The sequence below is a fragment of the Uranotaenia lowii genome, chromosome 1 (assembly GCF_029784155.1).
Source record: "Uranotaenia lowii strain MFRU-FL chromosome 1, ASM2978415v1, whole genome shotgun sequence".
Taxonomy (NCBI): Eukaryota; Metazoa; Arthropoda; class Insecta; order Diptera; family Culicidae; genus Uranotaenia; species Uranotaenia lowii.
In genome coordinates, this window is record NC_073691.1 from 154631768 (window position 1) to 154652215 (window position 20448).

The 20448-nt window shown below is 33.7% G+C and overlaps 1 protein-coding gene across 2 annotated transcripts in view; it reads left to right on the forward strand.

Moving 5' to 3' along the window:
• The first annotated feature begins 3760 nt into the window (after positions 1-3760).
• LOC129740607 (dedicator of cytokinesis protein 3) overlaps positions 3761-20448 on the forward strand; it is a 161541-nt gene continuing 144853 nt past the window's right edge. For both annotated transcript variants that reach the window (XM_055732313.1, XM_055732314.1), the window contains exon 1: positions 3761-4791. In XM_055732313.1, the coding sequence (XP_055588288.1) occupies positions 4758-4791 (34 nt within the window). In that variant the 5' untranslated portion in view covers positions 3761-4757. The remainder of the gene's footprint in view (positions 4792-20448) is intronic.

The following is a 20448-nucleotide window of genomic DNA, read 5'->3' on the forward strand; positions in this document are numbered from 1 at the left end:
GTGATTTCGGTTGCTAAGATTTTTATTTCACATTTAGATCTAAAATGCATGTCTCAAGTCTCCCGACAAGTATGGGAGACTTTCAGGAACCTAAATGTAAACATAAACAAGTCTCATCTACCGAAATCGCAGTTCAAGTTGACGAGTGTGAACACTTTCTCATATTTCGAAAAAAAAAATTGGCTCAAGGACTTCAGTCCTGCATTTTTTTTAACCTTCTCAGTTTTTTAACTTTAAAAACGGCAAAATTAATGATTTTTTTTAATCGTCACAATTTTTTATCAATTGCTGTGACAAATTGTAATATTAATAATTTTTTTAGCTATACGCAGTAGCTTTAGAAAAAGGGTTTGAGAATGAATGCCCAAATGACACCAATTTTTTTTATTTTTCATTCAGCTCTGGACTAATTAAACTAAAACTAAAAATTTCCCATTTGTTGTTTCGCTCAAATAAACTCCAAATCTATTCACTGGACTCATTTTTTGGATATTACGGAAATGGTCTTTTTATTTTTTCGCAAAACTGAATTCATTGGGCGGAGGTGAAATTAACTTCAATCTATCGAAATTTTAAGAAGAATTGTTATTATATTGAAAGCCACTTTTATAAAAATCGGTAAAAATCATCATTTAAAAAATCGCCATAAATTCAATACAAACAATATGAACGATTGACAGGAGCAAATTGTAATTCTACGTTTGCGGTCGTAGCAAAAATACAACCTCCTCAACTTTTTAACTCCAAATTTCATCGCGAACAAAAAGTAATTTCGGTATCCAATAGCAAATATAGTAAAAGTTTTATAAAATACAATGTGTGATAATAGTGAAATAGGCGACTGATCAAATTTTCTAAAACTTCGAAACAAATAGCTTGGTGTATTGACCCTTTTCAAAAATCGATACCGTAATAAACAAATTGGGAAACAGTGTGCGTGAGGAAAAGGCTTTTCAAGGGAAATTCATTCATGAATCACGCATCGCATGCATAAAATGCTTGGAGCAAAGAAGTAGCTTGATTTTCTTAACACAACGGGAAATTAATCAATCACAATAACCGAAGTAAGAATTTGTATAGGGACTTCTACAAAAATTTAATAGGCTTTTGAAGGTTTTCGCTTGCATTAAGTTGACATTCAGTGGTGTTCAACATCATTTTTTGGTATAGTACCTCGGTTGTTATTCTTTCGATAAACGAATAAATTCATTCTTAACATAATTTTTTAAACTTCTCAAAAACATTCCAAAAATGGGCCTCGGCTTGTCAGACGATTGCGAACCTAGTTTAAATCGCTTTAGTTGAACTTATGAGGTTGTCATTTCTACTGAATTCAAAACAACTTTTCTTAATGTCCCAATTTTTTTTTACAACGCTACACAGTAAACGAAAATTACCGAGTTCGGTAATTTTTTTACCGAAAAAATTACCGAACAGTTTAACGATTTACACATGTTAGGATTTCGGTAAAAAAATTACCGGACTCGGTAATTTTCATTTACTGTGTATGTCTATTTTCGCATGATGTGATGCAAAAATAGTTGGATTTATTATATATTTTTTTGGGTAGATGTCAAATCACCTTCCAATACTTTTGCATACACTCAGAAATAAATAAAATATCAAACAATTAATTTTTAGGTATTTTCACGTTTCTCCCTCTTTACGCACACGGATATTTCTCATGGTGTAATTACTGGGATATTTCTCACTGAGAAATATTTCTGCGATTAAAATTTATGCATTGAGAAATGGGATGATTGTTATGGAAGCGACATCTGGTGGTCAGAAAAAAAAGTTTGAGCCGGGACGTAAAGGCAAACGCTTAAAGCAGAAATAATCAGAAAAAGCAAACGAAAATCGTTTGATTTTCGTATAAGTTCTATGGTCAATGTGCATTATTGACCATAGCATACAAAACAAATGCACTTTCCCTTTAAAAATTCTTTTCTGCTATAGATTCCATCCTTTTCAAAGATGATTCACAAATTCGAAAAGAATAGAATCTGCATGAAGTCAAGTTGAGCGGCATTTTGCAACTGAAGAATCTAGCACGTGCTCATACCCGTTGAGTTGGGACTCAAACGCACAAATTACAAAGCGTTTGTTTGAACAAAATAATATTTCGGTTATTAAATTTTATGCATTGGATCATTACACGCCAAGAAATTATTCGGGTGCATAAATTTAAATAACTGGAATTGTTATTTTTTAATATTTCTGGATATTAATGTCAGTCAAATGTCAGAGTAATTAAAACATAATATTTTTAATATTTTTTAAATTTCTGAGTGTACAGTTTGGTTAATTTACGAACCCCAGCATCGATAAAAAGAATCACTTCGTTTGAAAAAATCAATTAATAATGGTAATTAATAATGGTAAATAATTATTATTTACCATTAATTCTAGAGTTTGTTTTGATTAGGTCGTATGAACCAATGTAAACAAAATTGAGTTATTGGCTGCAAACGATTGATAAATATGTGTTCTAAGTTATGTAGAAATTTGGTTTTATTCGAACAATGAATAACTTAAAAAAAATTGATTTGAATTTAAGCCGTATAATGACTTAATTATTTTTGCGTGCGATTTGGTTTTAACGACGTTTTGCGCTGAATTGAATTGTCGTGTAACCAAAGGTCGCAAAAACACTTTTCGGCGAAGTGGTTTTTACGACAATAGGCATTTGCGCAGAAAGTGCGTCGCCGAGTGTACAAAAGTTGGAAAATTTATACGAAAATGGTTTGTGAGAGTGTTTAAAGTTAAACTTCTTCGTTGCTGTTGCTAGGTAGTTTCAAAAAACGTTTCTTTCACGGTTGGACAAATTTTCAGGCTCGTAATTTTTTTTAAATTACAGTGGCAGTGGGTGTTGCCGCAATTATCGGGGTTATATATGAAGTCTATAGAGAGAAAACGTCTGTCCAGTCGGATAGATATATTCCTGATGCACACCGACTCTCGCAGCACCGATTCCAGGCTGCTGCAGCGATGAAGAGGATGTAGGCTAGGCAGATTTAGTTACTTTAGCAAGACCCGCTCCATAATTGTTGTGCAATTTGGATATTCTGCAGAGAGCATATCACCGCTGGGATCCTGATAACACTCCAGGTGTTCAAAGTAAGTCCTGTTTCTTTTATTCTTTATATTGATGTACTTTGAAAATTGTCACATCAAAAGTTCCTGCTAATCACATGTCAGTAATTGTGCAGATCTCCATAAGAATGTTAATCGAGGTACTTAGTAGTACTTGAAGATTGTTAGCAGGAATAAGTGAAGTTTTAGACAAATGAAATCGAATTTTAAGAGAAAATTCATCAACATGCAAAACGACGTTTCAACCAAATTCGCAATGCAAAAGGTTGTATGTGCAAGTTTACAGAAACAACCAAATCTATGTCTGTATTTAGTGCACGAGCGTACTTCTCATCTTTTTCTGCATCGCATACGAAATTTTGAAATAATTCTGAGCGATATTATTAATATAAGAATTAAATATGTTTAGCAAATCTTTAACAGCGATTTTCTCGAAACACGGCAAGTGACGTGACGACCTAATCAAGACATACTCTAGAATTTATTCTTGCAAAACCAAACGAAAATCCGCTTATCCCTGTAGCCATATATGTGTATGTATTGGTGTACAGTGGACCCTTGCGAGTGAATGCCGTGAATGCGTTGCGATTGCGAAGCCACCACCACACATAGCCAACAGCACTACAGAAACCAGCACAAAAACAGCAGACACGGACCAGAAACCAGAATCCAAACAGTTCCGTGGTGAACGTCGTCCGATGAGATTCGCGTTTATATCGCCGGGAAAGTCTTCATTCCGAGTTGTGTGGCTGGCTAACAGCGCTTTCGCGTTCGATTCACGGTTTTCACCAATCGAGATTGTTCGAACGGTCGAGTGTTTGTGTGTGGGTGTGTGTCGGTTCGTGCGTGCAAAACCTGTGCAAATTTTGCTTGCTGCTATTATCGGAATTGCGGGATTTCACGGGTCAAACCTTCCACTTCCGGTGAAACAAGTGGTCGGTGAACCCGAAACGGGCTCCAAGTTTTGAGCACCATCAGCTTTTGCTAGTGTTGATACCGTTTTGTTTTGTCATCATGACAAAATAGTGTAGTGTACAATATACGGAACAGGGAAGGGAAGATTAGCGCAGGAGCTTGTTCTGGATTTATTGATTTTTCTCAGTCCGGTTGTCCCGCCGTCATCAGTGGAGTCCGTAAAGTTGCTCAGAGTCAGCAGACGTGCTCCGCCCTATTGCTTGTGAAATTTGCAATCGGGATTTGTTTGTGGAAGATCACAAAGGGGTTTCCAATAAGTCGAATCAATTCTGGATACCTCGGGTAAAATTTGTAGTTTTTCGCAAAAAAGTGTTTTCAAAAGTGATTTCGTTCTAGACGGGAAGGGCAGTGCCCCTAGAAAGCGGATGAGAAAAAATCTCTGGAAGATGCGGTGAAGTGTTCTTGTGTAGTGTTGTTCTGTGCATGTTGTATACATATTCTACAAAGAGTTGGTAGCTGAATCTCACTGAAAATAGAACCTCGGAGGCTGTGCGGTCTGAATCTCCGAGTAAAGTTCTTAAATGTCTTAAATATAGCTGCAACTTGAAGATATCTCACGAATCAAGAAAGCTATAATGAAGAAGTAGCAAGCGAACGGTATTCCACTTGTCTTTACAATCGGGAAGAAAAGCGTAATATTCAGATAAATCCGCGACTGGAAGAGAAGGCATTTAATTGGATTAATAATGTGGACTCCTACCAGCAACAAATATGGAGTTGGTAAGTGGAAGAGAACAAGATTCTATGAAACTGTTCCAGGGATGAGATTGTTTTCAAAATTTCTATTTTATAGTATTAACAATTTTATCGTTCATGTTTTCGATACAAGATTAAAATCGGATACATACTACCCCTCAGATATATTGTCATCGTTAAAACGCTCTATTTTATTTATTATTTTTGATAGCTCATCTTTCAATTAAGATGTTTGCCTCCCCATCCCCTCTGATTTTTTTTTCAAAAACCCAAAGGAGGGAATAAGTTCTAATATTTTTTTAAAAAAATTAATACCTAAATTAATCAAAACTGCAGTGAATCCGTGTACCCATGGTGGATATGACATGTATTACTCCACGAAAAAATTCTGATGAAAATATCCTATATCTATAGAATAGAATAGATATATCTATATATAAATGGATATTAATTTTTATATTTGTCTGTCTATTCCCTATAAACTAGAAAACTTGTGGACTGATTTATGTTTGGGTTTTCAAAGTTTTTGGGATCAGAAATGGTTTCTAAAATACTTTCTAACCGCTCTGAATTAAGGACTGAGGGCTCCCACACAAAATTCATTAAATATATGACACAATTCGAACAATTTCCCGAAATAACTTAACCGATCAACGTGATATTTTGTATTCAGCCATTTTCAACACCGGAAATGGTTTTTTAATAAAAATATGACACAATTCGAACAATTTTCGGAAACTTCTTCAACCGATCAACGTAAAATTGGGTGTGTAGCCGTTTTTAATACCGAGAATGATTTCTATAATACTTTTTAAAAACCGATGGATTTTGGCTACAATTTATAAACGTAAGTGTTCGAATGAAATAAGATAATTTACTGAAGTGACAAATAAGGTTTCACGAATTTTGATGATATATTGAATGAAAAAAAAAGGGTCAATTTTTTAAATTGTAAAAGGATTATTTATTGTATTGAAGATCCCTCCTCTTATTTTTTCTGAAGAATGTCACCTTCAATCCTCAAACCTTCAAGTTGCGTTTAGACTCAAGACAATCTAGCAGCTCAGATTCCACGAAAAAAAAGTTCGCTTTTGAATAATGTTGAAACTTAATGTTAAAAGAAGTTTATTTTTATAAAAATAATTTTAACAAACCTAATTTTTCCCATGGAGGGGGTAGCACAGTGTCGTTTTTTCAAACTTGTATTCTTCTGAGTATTCAATCTTGAAATGTTCGTACTAACACAAATACCAAAATACCCGTTTTTTTCGCTATAACTGTTAGAAGCTATACAACACTTTCGGTAACTCAGAGATACAAAATTTGTGAAATTTGGTCCTACAAGTTTTGAGAAAAACACCGAAAGCACTGCACATGCGTCGATTGTTCTACAAATATGATTTTCTGATGTTAGACATGGGGTATGGGGCTTTCTGGCAGTCCGAAGAACGATTTCAGCATTCATTATTGTGATTCCGGACTCCGGAAGTAAATTTTGGATCACCCCCTGATGCTAACTTTAGCATATACACTGCCGGCCAAAAGTTTGGGATCACCCACTAAAAAGCATGCAAATTTTTATCGTTCATATCTCAGCCGTCTTAGGACATATTGAAAATCTTCTGATCTCATTTGAAAGATAATGAGCAATAGCTATCTCGGAGGTATTTTGCCCAAATCTAATGTTTTAGTTTTGAACCTAAACCTAAAGTTACAACATTTTCAAAAAATCGCACTCAATGTTCAATGCAGATCATCTCGGGATAGCGTGGATTAAATCTCAAAATTTTAGTGGCATTAGAACCCCTATTCTTTACTTCTCAAAACACCACCAAAAAAATTTGAGAAAAAAATCAAGAATGTATTTTTAATTTATAAAATAGACACTTGAGTTATCGTCCAAAAGTTTGGGATCACCCCTTTGCAAATGTTATAAATTCAACTATTATCACTGATCAGTGCTATTATCGACAAAACTAAACGCAAAACAAACCACAGTCGAACCTGAATGAGTGAGTGTCCAAGGACTGGACTTTTTTTTCTTGCTTAAAGAGGGTTCTAACTTAACCAGGTTCTCTTTTATAGAGGGTCAACAACATACAAATACATTAAAGTGATCTAAAATGCAATAATTCATTGTGTATTTGATAAAAATTCACTGATCAATAAGAAACCAGTTGATCATCATCAACATCAGTTCTAACTTTTCTCGAGTGAGTTACAATATGGAACTATGGATATTTGTTCTTTGGTAACACAATATCATTTTGGTACCAAAACTTCAATACAAAAGTGGTATTTTCTCTAATTTCCTTGGTCTAGTCAGGAAAACGACTCTACACAGCAAGAAAAAATCGTGTAAATTTAGATCGAAAACGATGCACGAAAACGGAACATCGATTTTGATATAAAATTCTACCACGGTGTATTTTTCTCAACAATGTAATTTTTGAGGCGTGTAAATTTAGATCGAAAACAATGCACGAAAACGGATGACATAAACCGTCGTGTAAAAATACACAATGATGTAAATTTCAAAACATATTACGGTTAATATTACAAATCTTTTTTTAAATAATCAGATTTTGGGTGTTGTTTATGAATAAATACGCCACATGTGTCATTTTATTTAACATATATTGCCGATACACTGCAAACTCAAAAAACATCCACCATCATTGGCAGCTAGAATTGTGGTTGTGTCCAATGATCCCCAGCAGGGCGATGTTTTGCCGATCAGCGTCAGGCAGCATTCTTGAATCCTTCCGGAACAGCATAGTAATCGGAATCCCCTAAACATTAGAAACATTCAACATTGATTCGGCTCTTGAACCAACTGCAATTCCTGCAATCGAAAGAGAATTTTAAGTTCCATTTTTTTCATTTCGTCTATAACTATAACCTACCATTTTTTTTAATCCGTACCCTAAGTTGCAATGGGTTAACGGCTGCGGTGTGTATGTTTGTGAAAATGATGGATCAAACCATCATTTTCCTGACAGTGTCGTTACACACAATCTTATTAAACATGGTGTCATAATATGGCCTAAATTAGAAGAGGAGCTGGACATCTTTATTTAGTTTAAATTCAGCAGTAGGTTCAAAGATGTCTATTTTTTTTCATGATCCATGTTGATAAGATGAATGGGAGTTGAAACACTTGCCCTCCCTTCCGCAGAACAATCGCAACATTTGGTAGTGAAAGTATCACAATTTACCATAATAAAAGTTGATACTTTCAATAGGGCATAATTCGTTTGGTTCGGTAGTTAGTTTAGTCTTACAGAATTAGAAATAGAGAAAACGTGCGCTTGTAATGGATGTTAGGTAAAGGTTATGGTATTCGCCTCCCCAATGCTCTAGTAAGTGTGTATTTGCGGTTTATGAATTTCGTTGGCTTATTCTTAAATCAAGCATTTTACAAGAACTAGAGGCTCATTGGATGGAAATGCTGATGTTGAAGAATGTTATATTTCATTTGGTTAGACGTTTTTTGCTTTTTTATTTAATTATTCACTTTTAGCAGATCTTTACGTTTTTCGATTAGGTTTGAAATTCATCTATGGAAGTATTTAATAGAATGTACGGTTTTGAAGAATAACAATGAATAGGTAGTCCAAATCACTAATTTCGGGCATTTTACAATAGGTACACGGTATATTTTAATAGAACCCCTATGTAAACTTAGCATAGTTTGTCAGAGAGGCTGACCAGAATAAGTGATTAGGTTTTAGAAGAACAGCATTGTGCATTTCCAGTTCTTTTGACAAGTAGACGATATCGATCAAGATATTAAAGCTAAATTATTACTGGTTTGAGCTAGGCTTCATATTATATATTGATAGATAAAATGAACTAATATCCTATTTTTCTTTTTTCTTTTCTTTTTTTCTCTTTTTTCTTTTTTGTATTTCTTTGCATGTGACCTTCTAATGATGACGAACGAGCCTTCAAGCCATATCCTCTCAACATTGGACCCCTAAGATGGTTTCGAATCCCAAGGATTTAATGAACACCTATAACAGAGTTCTATAACATGGTGAGAGCGTTCCATTATATTTTATTGTTTTAAATTATATATAAATAATGTAGTTAGTTTCGTTGGGATTAATTAAGCGACCTGTCTCAAACCGCCAACGTATTTCCTCCAACTGGTATCATGAGGGGTTAGTTCACTATCTTGTTCTGCTTTAAGTTCATATTCATCCGAAGTGGACTTAAGGAAGTGCAAGATGGTATAGCCAACGTCTCAAGATCGCTTACTATTCTAAGCTGCCTACTCTAAACTTTTATTTCCCTGACCCCTCTACCCACATTTCCTTTTCAGCGTCAGCTTCTCACAGCTATTTAAACGCCACAAAAAAAAAAAAAAAAAAAAAAAACTATAACCTACCATTTTTTAATGTAATTCTGAAAGAATTTGGTTCGGTTTTAATACAAAATTAACTGCGGAAGCGAATTTTTTTCTTTTCGTACAATATACCACCATCTCGGATAAAAACAGAACAATTTATGCCGCGAAAAAAAGGAAAACAATGGATCGTGTCGTGTTTTACATTATTTTCGATGTAATTTTATATTGAGATATATTTTTTAGATCAGGGCGTGTAAACATACATCATACAAAATTAAGTTTATACCAACGATTCAAAAATAGATCAAAAAGAGTGTAAAATTACATCAGTTTTGAATTACATTGGTCAAAAAGTAGATCACTCGTATTTTAGATTGCGTATACTTTTAGAAATTTTTTGCTGTGTAGCTCTAGCTCTCTCTTAAAGAGATTTTGCGCTTTAAAAAGCTTGGGACTTGGTGTTTTCTATCACTTGGAGGTTTCTCGCTTATTCAGGTTCGACTGTACCAGTTTTAGTTTTCGACGTCAAATAATTCAGTGTTCGATACACATATTTCATAAAATTATTTTATGCAAAAAGCAAATAATTTGGAAAAGTGAGTCGTTTTTAAGCAGAGTTACGCCTCTTTTTCAACAGAAAAAAAAATTGGTTTTTCAATGTGTGTATTTCGTTTTAATTGGCCTGAGGAACGAAGCATTATATCGCAAGAGGTTTTGATTTTTAATTCTTCCTACGTTAAACTGCTAAACTAAACTGCTAAATGCAGGGTGGCCAGCGAACCGGGAAATCCGGGAAAACCGGGAAAAAACCGGGAATTGAAAATAGGACCGAGAAAACCGTGAAAAAACCGGGAATTTTAAATCAAAACCGGGAAAATTCTTTATGGATCATTTTCCCCCTGTATAAAACAATTGAATTCTAAAATAAATTCATATTTTCATTTTTTTCTCAAAAGCGAAATAAAATAAGGATCGAGATTCCATGGGGAAAATGTGGGTAAAAGTCGATAATTTCTTGAAAAACCGAGATTTTTTAGCTCAGCACATACCTTTTAGTGCTCTGGGGTGTTCGAGTTCCAAAATATATTGAGATTTTTTTTTGTAAATTTACTAATTTTTGACATTTACAAATTTACAATTTTTTTATAAGCATCAAGAGCGCGAAGAACTTATGTATCTTTCATATGTTCGGAAAAAAATGTTTTTACAAATAAATTCAACTTTTAGCCTTTTAGAGCCGGCAATTTATAAAATTATGCGGGGAAAATGCGAGAAAACAGAAAAATTCAAAATGAGTAGCCACCATGTTATATGGTTCATTAATAAAATGACCAATAGGTAGAACGAGATACCAAAAGTTTGTGTGATTCTATTTAACATTTTGCGCTTTTACTGGCAATCGCATTCTTTATTGATTAAAAATTTGAAAAGACAGATAGTTTAAATGTATGAGCTAAAAATAACATTAAGATATTATCACAAGGAAAAAAGGCAAATTTGAAAAGCAAATTTAAGCATTAGAATAATTTTTAAAATTTATGTTAGAACTTCAAATTTAAAATTTGAATTACGATATCAAATTTTCTGGTTGGATTGCAAATTCAGACTCAGAGTTTAGATAAACATGCCAAGTCAAAAGTCAAGCTCTTAGAACTCAGCCTCATGCTCAAGTCTTCAAGACGAGAATCAAATCAAAATTTTAGAATAATAGGAGGAATAGAATTTAGTGGATTCTGTTCTCAAAATTGCAGAGAAAAAAAAATTAAATTAGAATATCAATCAGTATTATTCAGTTAAAATTTGAATCATAAATCCAAACTTAAAGTTGTTAGGTTTTGATTTAAAGATCCGTAATTCATCGTTGATGATTATATTTCATAGTTCAGAAACCAGAGCCCAATTATCAAATTCTGTGTTCGATAAAGTAATTTTCAATTGGAGCATCATCGTTTTAATTGAATCTAAAAAATGTTGACAAAATTATCAAAAAATAAGAGTTTTTTTTTCGATTGGTACATATATGTACTTCACTCAAAGTTGGTAATTTTGGCACCTCACCCTCTGATTCTGAGGGCCTCAATTATATTCTTCATCCTTAGTTTAAACAATTTTCAGTAGAAATCCCAACAAACATCATCGTTATCAGAATATTCTTACCTGTGACATTAAAAAAAGAGCATATTTTAGTTTTCAAAAAATCCATCGTGTAACATTCATGTATTTCAAAACAGGGAAAATCATAAAATCTCGATCGAAAAACCGGGAAAAAACCGGGAATTTGAAAATGGAAACTTGCTGGCCACCCTGTAAATGTATTCTACGCTAATATAAGTCTTAAGTAAAAATTGTATCGAAAACAAGCTCCTATCGAAATCTAATGTCATAACCCTGGTACAAAATAATATATTACATAAAAACGATTAAAGTTCAGCCGTGTCTTATGCACGATTTTCTATATTTTCACGAATCTTTAGTTCAAATGACTGTTACTAAAGTTTTTCACTGTTTTGTATAAAAAAAAACATTTTTTTTTGTAAAACATAAACAAAAAATAACTAAATATTTTCCTGCAATCTGATGATTTTAAGTTTTGTAAGACAAATCCCCATTCAAGTTTATTTGATATTGTGTTTCGATGTATTTTTAACACATTTCAATTTAAACAATTTTTTTTCCAGAACTCTATAAAAATTCTAGAAAATTTCACAGTGGCTGAAAAGTACTACCTACATTATAGTTTCGAGATCAATCTCACAGGACTTATTTTCGCAAAATTGTTGAAATTGTGGAGCAAAACAACGAATAGATGTCAATTTCGCTAGATTCGTTAAAAAAAACCATGAAAACCTGTCAATTTGATACGTAAAGACTACGTGTTAGATGACACCGAAGTATTTGTCATGATTTCTAACCGTTTAAGAGCAAGTTCACTGGTGTTGGGAAAGAGTGGTAGAAATTTTGACATTTTGAAAATTTGACATTTTGAAAATTTTACCATGCAAAAATGTTTTCAAGATCTTGGAGCGTTGTATTTTTTTACAACACTGTTTCTATTTCAGCCGTATGTGATAGAAATATTGCTATTTTTGCATCACAGCATGCGTAAATACAACACGTGTTGTAAAAAAACTAGAAGGCCACAGATCTTGAAAATGTTTTTGCATGGCAAAATTTTCAAAATGTGCTGTAAGTGTCGAAATTTATACCACTTTTTCCCAACACCAGTGAACTTGCTCTAACAAGTTTTGGGTTGTTTGAAATTTGAGGCCCTTAAGGCCCATTGATTTTTTTTATTCAACATGATTTTATATCAAAAAACGAGTATTATAAATATCGGGAAAATCATCATTTTTAACAGGAAAAAAAAAACCGGGGAAAAACCGGGAAAAACTTTGGAATTTTGAAATGAAAACTCGCTAGCATCCCGGCATTTGGGATAACGGTCATTTGACAGAAATGTCATTTGGCATAATTTCATTTTTCCGTGTGGCCACATCGAGATACACTTTTTAGACAATGTTGCAAATTTTCTTTTCTTTAGATTTGCGGTATTTCCGCAAACATCCTCGTCCTTCAATTTCTGCTACTTTTCGGTCTTATACTTCTCTTTAAAGAGAAATTGGGGACAATTTAGTGGATGCAGCTGTTCGAAATTAATAAAACTTAATTATTTTTGAGCCCATTAAAAGCGTTTTTAATGGAATTTCTGCTGGTAAAACCAGATGACATCGAAATAACACCATCACGAAATTGAACTTAAAGTATAATCGTTTAGTATAGATCGTTGGTAGCGAAGGGTATGTACAAGATTATTCTTTTCAAGCTTTTAAAATCAGCAAAAACCAAAGTTTTCTTTTTGAAAATTGTTATTTTTTCTCCACAGGATCAGAATCTTGGCAAATCATTATATTTTATACAAAACAACCAGCAAATACATACTTCAATATGCTAGGGACCTAACCACGAGCAGACATGTTATGGGATTGAAACGCTGGAATATGTTTGATATAGGGTATTTTATAAGTTTTGTCGTTCATCAGAAATCATCTGTCTCAAAGCCTCGTTATCGGATATACAGCTTACAATCTCTGGAATTAGCAAAAATTTGTTGGTTGAGGTTAGGTTTGCATGACTCATAACGAGGCAACACTTTCAGCTTATCGGAGAAAAAATTTGATGGATATTTCAACGATCTACACCTAGTTTTTCGCTTATTCAAAATTATAAATTCTGATATGAGCCTTGACTTTCCTGATAACGCTTAACCGTAGTAGTCGTTCTTGTGCTTCACTACAATGCTTGATTTGAACTTTGTGAACATTTTTGACAGTGTTTGCATACTTTTCCACTACTCACACATGGTCATTCTTCGAATAATCAACGGTTTTGTCAGCTATCAATTTGATAATGATGGTTTTTGAAGGAAACTGTTCAAATTTTTTTTTATTTTTCCCTTGAATCTTAAATATCTCATAAACTCGTGAATTAAAAATTTTGAAAAAATAGGTCGGTTAGTGATTTTCACAGGCAACAAAATGCTGTCAAAATTTTGAATGTCTGATTACTAGTAAATGAGCTATCAGCAAAAGAAAGTGTCCCATTTCTAAAAGAACTAAGCTTTATATGACCTTCTTCAGTGGCACATTCGTTTGACAATAATATATTCATATTATATTGTCCTACCGCAACGACTTCCTGACATTCCATAACCTTCATCGCTGACACCATCAATTATTCAATATTGTTGTACTCTCTCCGAGTAGCAGTCAGACCACCATTATTAGTCCTGGCCTGGCCTGGGCTCACATGAAACGAGCACGTTACGATCCATTCCCTGAGGGCAGAATCGGATTATGTTTATCATCACATTGATCTTTCTCCTGGATCCCAGGCAGAGAAAAGATAACACAGCAGGATGGTGGTGGAAGGCAAACTTCTTATCTCCGAGTGTCGTTTCCTTTCCACTTTGCTACCGGAATTCCATACAACTCGAAGAATATACCGAACTTTTACCGTTTCGTTTTGTATCCGCTGTTTCTTGAGAGAGCCTCTAAGATTTATGACCTTTGCCGAAGTGGTACGCTCATTCTCTTTTGAATTGCCATCGGAGAATGTCATAAGAAAAATCTTCAAGTGACTGTTCTTCACAGATAGGAACGTGGTTTGTCTCGTAACTTGAATAAGAATCATCTTTTATCGAGCTCATTAGATAGCACATAGCAGCAGTGACTCCGAATAATTGCAAAGTAAAGCGATTCACATGAAACGGATTCCAGGTTATTTCATGAACTTGATTTCATTAGATACAAATATCATATGAGGGCGTCTATGCTGGAGGTGCCAGTGATTTTTCCAGTTATGTAATTGTTCTGATTTTTGAAAAATGATCTTCAAAATGAGAACATCGAACGAATTTGTTTTCAAACAGTTTAACCCATTTCATCGATGGTTATCTCTTATTCAGATGATATTTAAATAGCTTTTTTTAAAATATGTCTTTATTTGTATCAATTCATCATTACATTTATATTACATCATTACATTAAATTAGGTGTTCAGTTCAATAATGAACTTTCAGAGCCCTATAGTTTACTAATCACTAAAATTTATTTATTCGACTTAAATTTGCTGAGCGCAATCAAGCATTTTTATGTAGGAGAACATCCTGCAGTGTCAGAAATATTTTAAACTTAAAACTAAAAACTATCCTTAAATTAAACTAATTATAAAGGGAACGAATCTCTGCGATGGAAGACTGCATCGATTTGCCTCTGAAGTTGGAGATGATTTTGTTGGCTTCGATCGATTCAATGCCCGCAATCGGATGAAGATCTTCGGTGCTGTGCCAAGGTGGAACCCGCAAAATCATTTTCAGAACCTTGTTCTGAATCTTTTGGATGGCTTTCTTCCTCGTCGCGCAGCAGCTAGACCAAATCGGAACTGCATACATTATCGCTGGTCGGAAGACCTGTTTGTAGATGAGCAACTTATTCCTTAGGCAAAATCTGGATTTCCTGTTGATGAGAGAATAAAGAGATTTAGTGTATTTATTACATTTAGATTGAATATCTTCAATGTGATTTTTAAAAGTAAGATTCCGATCAAGCGTGAGTCCCAAGTACTTCACGTGATCAGACCATTCTAATGAAACCCCATTAAAATTTATGGAATGATTTTCATAAGGTTTTAAAAAATTTGCTCTTGGAAATAAAATAAGATGAGTTTTGGAAGCATTAGGAGAAATTTTCCACATTTTCAAGTAATTCAAAAAAGAACTTAAATTTTGTTGCAACCTACTGCGTACCACCCGTTAATTTCGACCTTTGGCTGGAAGCAAAGTATCATCAGCAAATAATCTTCTACCTTTTTTCTGGTACATCAGGAAGATCAGAAGTGAAAATATTGTATAAAATTGGTCCAAGTATACAACTCTGAGGGACACCAGCTCTAATGGGTGTCCTTTCAGAGCATGAATTTCGGCTAGTTCGGCTAGTCAAATAATTTTGAATAATTTTGGTGAGATATACAGAAAAATCAAATCGAGCTAATTTAGCTACTAAACCTTTGTGCCAAACACTGTCAAAAGCTTTTTCAATATCTAGAAGAGCTTGAATAACCTTCAGATTTGCTAGCGTTAATCATATTAGTTACACTCAAAAGTTGATGTGTAGTAAAATGTCCATGACGAAAACCAAATTGTTCATCAGGGAAAGTAGAATTCTGATTGTTGTGAATCATCATTCTATTCAAAATAACTCTCTCAAATAGTTTACTTGAAGAAGGAAGCAAACTAATTGGTCGATCACTTGAAGGCTCTGAAGCACTTTTTCCAGGTTTCAAAATTAGAGTTACTTTGGAATTTTTCCATTTATTGGAAAAATAAGCCAACTGAAAACATTTATTGAAGATTTTAACTAAAAAGTTTAAAGTGCTTTCAGGCAATTTTTTAATAAGAATGTAGAAAATCCCATCTTCCCCCGGAGCTTTCATATTTTTAAATTTTTTGAAAATCAATTTAAGTTCGTCAATATTTGTCTCACAAGAACTTTCAAATACATTTTGTTTAGAAAGAATATCATCAAATTCTATCGAAATTTGAGCATCAAATCATGAGCAGACTCAAATAATTAAGCTAATTTTTGAGCTTTTTCTGTGTTAGTTAAAAGAAGTTTATATCCATCTTTCAAAAAAGAAATTGGATTCTGGGGCTTTTTCAGAATTTTAGTTAATTTCCAAAATGGCTTTGAGTAGGGTTTTGTGTCCTCTACTGCTTTTGCAAAATTTTCATTACAAATGAAATTTAAACGATATTTGATCTCTTTTTGAAGGTCGCAATATATAAATTTCAAATAAGGATCCCTAGTACGTTGATATTGGCGTCGACGAATGTTTTTCAGTCGTATCAAAAACTGAAGATCATAATCGATCACAGGTTGATTAAATTCAAATAGTGTTTTTCATTTGAGGCCAGCCAAGTAGCTGCTTGCTTCTTTTGTATAAGTTGAGGCGTCTACAGCACCTGTAGTTCGCCTTAATTTATGTAATCTAAGCAAAGCTTCCATAAATCTAGTTGTGCTCTGAAAAATCCTGATTTTTTTCTTCGTGGGGTCCTGATTTTAGACAAATCCACCTGGCACCTCTGGTCCATGCATCGGCCTTTCGTAGGGGCGACTGCATTCCAATTAGAAAGCACTGCTGCCAGCTGTGAAATTTACGAACAGAGTGAGCTCAAGTGTAAACAAAGTGAGCATATTTATGAGGTTTTTCAAACAGTTATTTCAATAGTTTTAAAAATTTTTTTTTGGTCCGTTTCTTTTACAAGTTTGTTGTCAAACGTAAGTAGATTCAAATTTTGTACAGTTTGTAAAACAATATACAATGATGTTATTACAGATGATTAAAATACAATGCATATTCAATTCACCGCTCTATGGAACCCCACAAAAAACATTGTTTTATGATGAATTTTTGCTTGAACCCTTCCCGTTTTTTTCACTAAAAGTTTATAGAGATATAAATAGTTGCAAAATGATTTTTGGTAGAATTTTTGAAATTTGAAACTACCAAATTTTTTAACATATACAAATCATTGATTTGATTTCATTGACCAAAACAAGCATATTAGAACAAAAGTAATTCTTTAGCGGGACCGCTTCAATCGTTTTGAAATGTAAATAAAGGTCAAACGACCTAGAGTGTATTCTGATTTATTTTTTTTAACAGTTTTGCAGCAGCCAAAAATTGCAAATAAAGTGTTTTTAAGCTCAAATGTGCATGCAGTTCGAGTAAGCGAATAATGACTATATGCGAATGGAAGGCTACAGTTTGTGTTGTCTATTGACTTAGTTCATTCGGTTACAATTTGGTTATTTTAATAATGTAAAAATGATCTTATTTTCGAACACTTAATAAGTTTAGAAAAAGTTGAAATAGTTATTAGGAATGAATGGAAAAAAAGTTCAGCAATTGAAGATGCAATTATTTAAGAACGATACTTTATCACATCTGATAATCAATTTGATAAGGCCTCACAATATGGTTGGCAAGAAATTTATGAAAAATCAAACTATCGGTTCAACATTAAATTACTTTTAAAATGAGATTTTATTCTTATTTTACATCAAGTAAAAATAACTAGCATGTGTAAGATTTGTTGATATTATGGTTTTAAAATTATTCAAAAATTTAGACATGTAAAGTACATTTTTTGGGTGAAGTATAGTTTAATATTTAAGTAATAATAAATTTTTTATAATGAATGCTGATTTTTGTATTAATTCACTTGCCTTTGTGCATATTTTCAACTGAATCAATCCAAAAACAACAAATAAAAACAAAAAAATTAGTCAACTTTCAAGCCGATTTACCTTGACTGCTTAACACAACCAAAACTCGCTTATATGTGATTGTTCAACTATTTTTTATGAATATAAAGTTGAAAAAAATTTCAAACTGATAATTTTTCATTGTTAAATTCACTTTTTAAAAAACCTTGTTTTTTAATACCATTTGAAAGCACGGACTTCAATCACATAATACTCACCTTAAGAATACATAAAAAAACAAAAACAGCAAAAAATGAATTTTGAATAGTTTTCCGAACTTTCCCTTACACCAGTTTTTGTGAAAATTCGGCAGGTGTTTCAAAATTTCACTTTAAAAAGTGTTGTTTCCAAGCATCATTTGTTTACATTTTCCTTCACTCTGTTCAGCTGTCAAAATCCAGTGCGCCCGACCCCCATTGGTATGACATAGCAGATATAGAAAAATGGTGATTCGTAGTACAAATTTGTAGATCCATTTTTTTTTTTTGGTTGAAAATTCAAGTGAGTTGTATTTAAGTAGAAGATCCATACTCTGACCTTTTTTTTATTTTCTTCGGTAGACTTTTTACTAGCTGGACATTTATAACCACAAATATACGACTTTTTTCATTTTTCTCAATTCTTCAATTTTTTTTAAATCTGTTGAATTTCTCGAAGGGGTTGGTAAAACAATTATTAAAAATTACAACAAATATAAAATAAACTAAAACTTTTCTTAGCTTAACTCCTTACCTTTTATTTCTTTAAATTTCCTTCATCCTGAATTCCTTGACTAAGAAGTGCACTCTTGAATTATCAGGTATTGTTACAAATTGCATTTTCTTGCTATAGTGTTCATATGCTTCCCAGAAAAATGAGCTAGAAAAAATGTCGGCAAATAGATTGCAAAGCAGATTTACACAGAATTCAATTTTTAGAAGGCAAAGGTAGCATATTTTCCATTGGAATTGGCGTTGGAAGCAATGTTAAAAGGCAATATTGAAAGTAGATTGCATTTTTCCAACAATTTCATTGATTTTCTTTCAAGAATTCAATCGATGCATTTTCGAAATTTATTTCTTAATTCGCTGTTTCAAATTAAGCGAACCCATTCCGGTTAAACTTCCAAAGTGTAGACGCGATGATGCGAGCCTCATTTCCGATCGATTGTTGACAAACAACGCCACCAGCAGATGCGAGCAGTCCTTAATGTTCATCGACAACGGATGTACTGCGTGGTTGGATTTCATAATTTAATGCGATTCTTGAACTTCGCTCACACATACTTAGGAACATAAGTACACCCAAAGCAAAGATCGCATCCCGATCAGATCCCGGCAAAGTTATGCGAACCGTGTGGAGCACATCTCTCAGATTTAAGCTTTTTTTTAACAGATTTAAGCTGTTTTCTTCAGATTTGAGCTTTCATCTCCTATGCTCTCAAGGCAAAAAAGCTTTAATCTGAGGAAAAAAAAGCTTAAAAACGAGATTCACCAAGACTTATTTAAAAGTTGTTAGTAACACGATACAGAAACAAATCGTGTAACTTTGCCGGGATCTGATCTCGATGTGCCAATTCGTGCTATACAGTGACCGGCACAAATAAAAATCCACCCCTTATTTAAATCTTAAATTGCCGATATTTTCAGTTTCTCAATTTTTTTCGAATTTCAATGAGTTCGTTGGAAAGCTGGTAGTTGCAAGACCATCTTGCAATTAAAATTCTATTTTTTATCAGTATACTAGATTGCATACTTTCAGGGGGAGGGAGGAAGGGGGCATAAAAAAATTCACTGAATAAATTATTTGACAAAAATTATAAAAACATATGACCATAATTGAAAAGGACTTTTTCCATTCGATTGAATCTGTGGGTGTATTCGCTATTTGAACGTCGACGTCGTTTCCCGTTGCGGCTGTGCTGCAGGATTATTTATAACTCTGTTTGTCTGTTCATTCCCGGCTCTGCCGGCTTGTTTCTCCCAAAATCCAAGTAAGGTGCAAAGACCACATGTTTACCAGACGGACTGGAGAAAAAATGCGCGCGCGAAGAAACATGTGCAACATAACCTTGACTATGGGTAGTTGAGGGATTGATGGATGAATCAATACTCACCGTCTCTCGCCTTTTACGTGTCCGGGAATAAAACCCTCGAAATCAACCGGTCGGTCAACGATGGCAACTTGCCAGCTCATCGAATCGCTGTCGCTACCGTGTCTACAATTTGTTAATCGTTGGCGGTGTAGTTCTACTTACGTATATCTACATTTGTACGGCGCGCAAAATGAACGAAATTAGTTGAATTAGTTGCTGCTCTCGTGCTTTCGTACACCTGAAGGACGGATGCTGCTTCGGAAATTAAATGATTCATCATTTAAGCGAAACTAGTGCTGCCCACTGCACAGTTTGTTAGGAAAATAGTATTCGATCGATCTGTTTTGCTGGGATAAAACAACACGGTCGTTGTTGGCTCGAGCACGATTTTTTTCCGTTTTCATAACGTTATCTAATCAACTGCTACA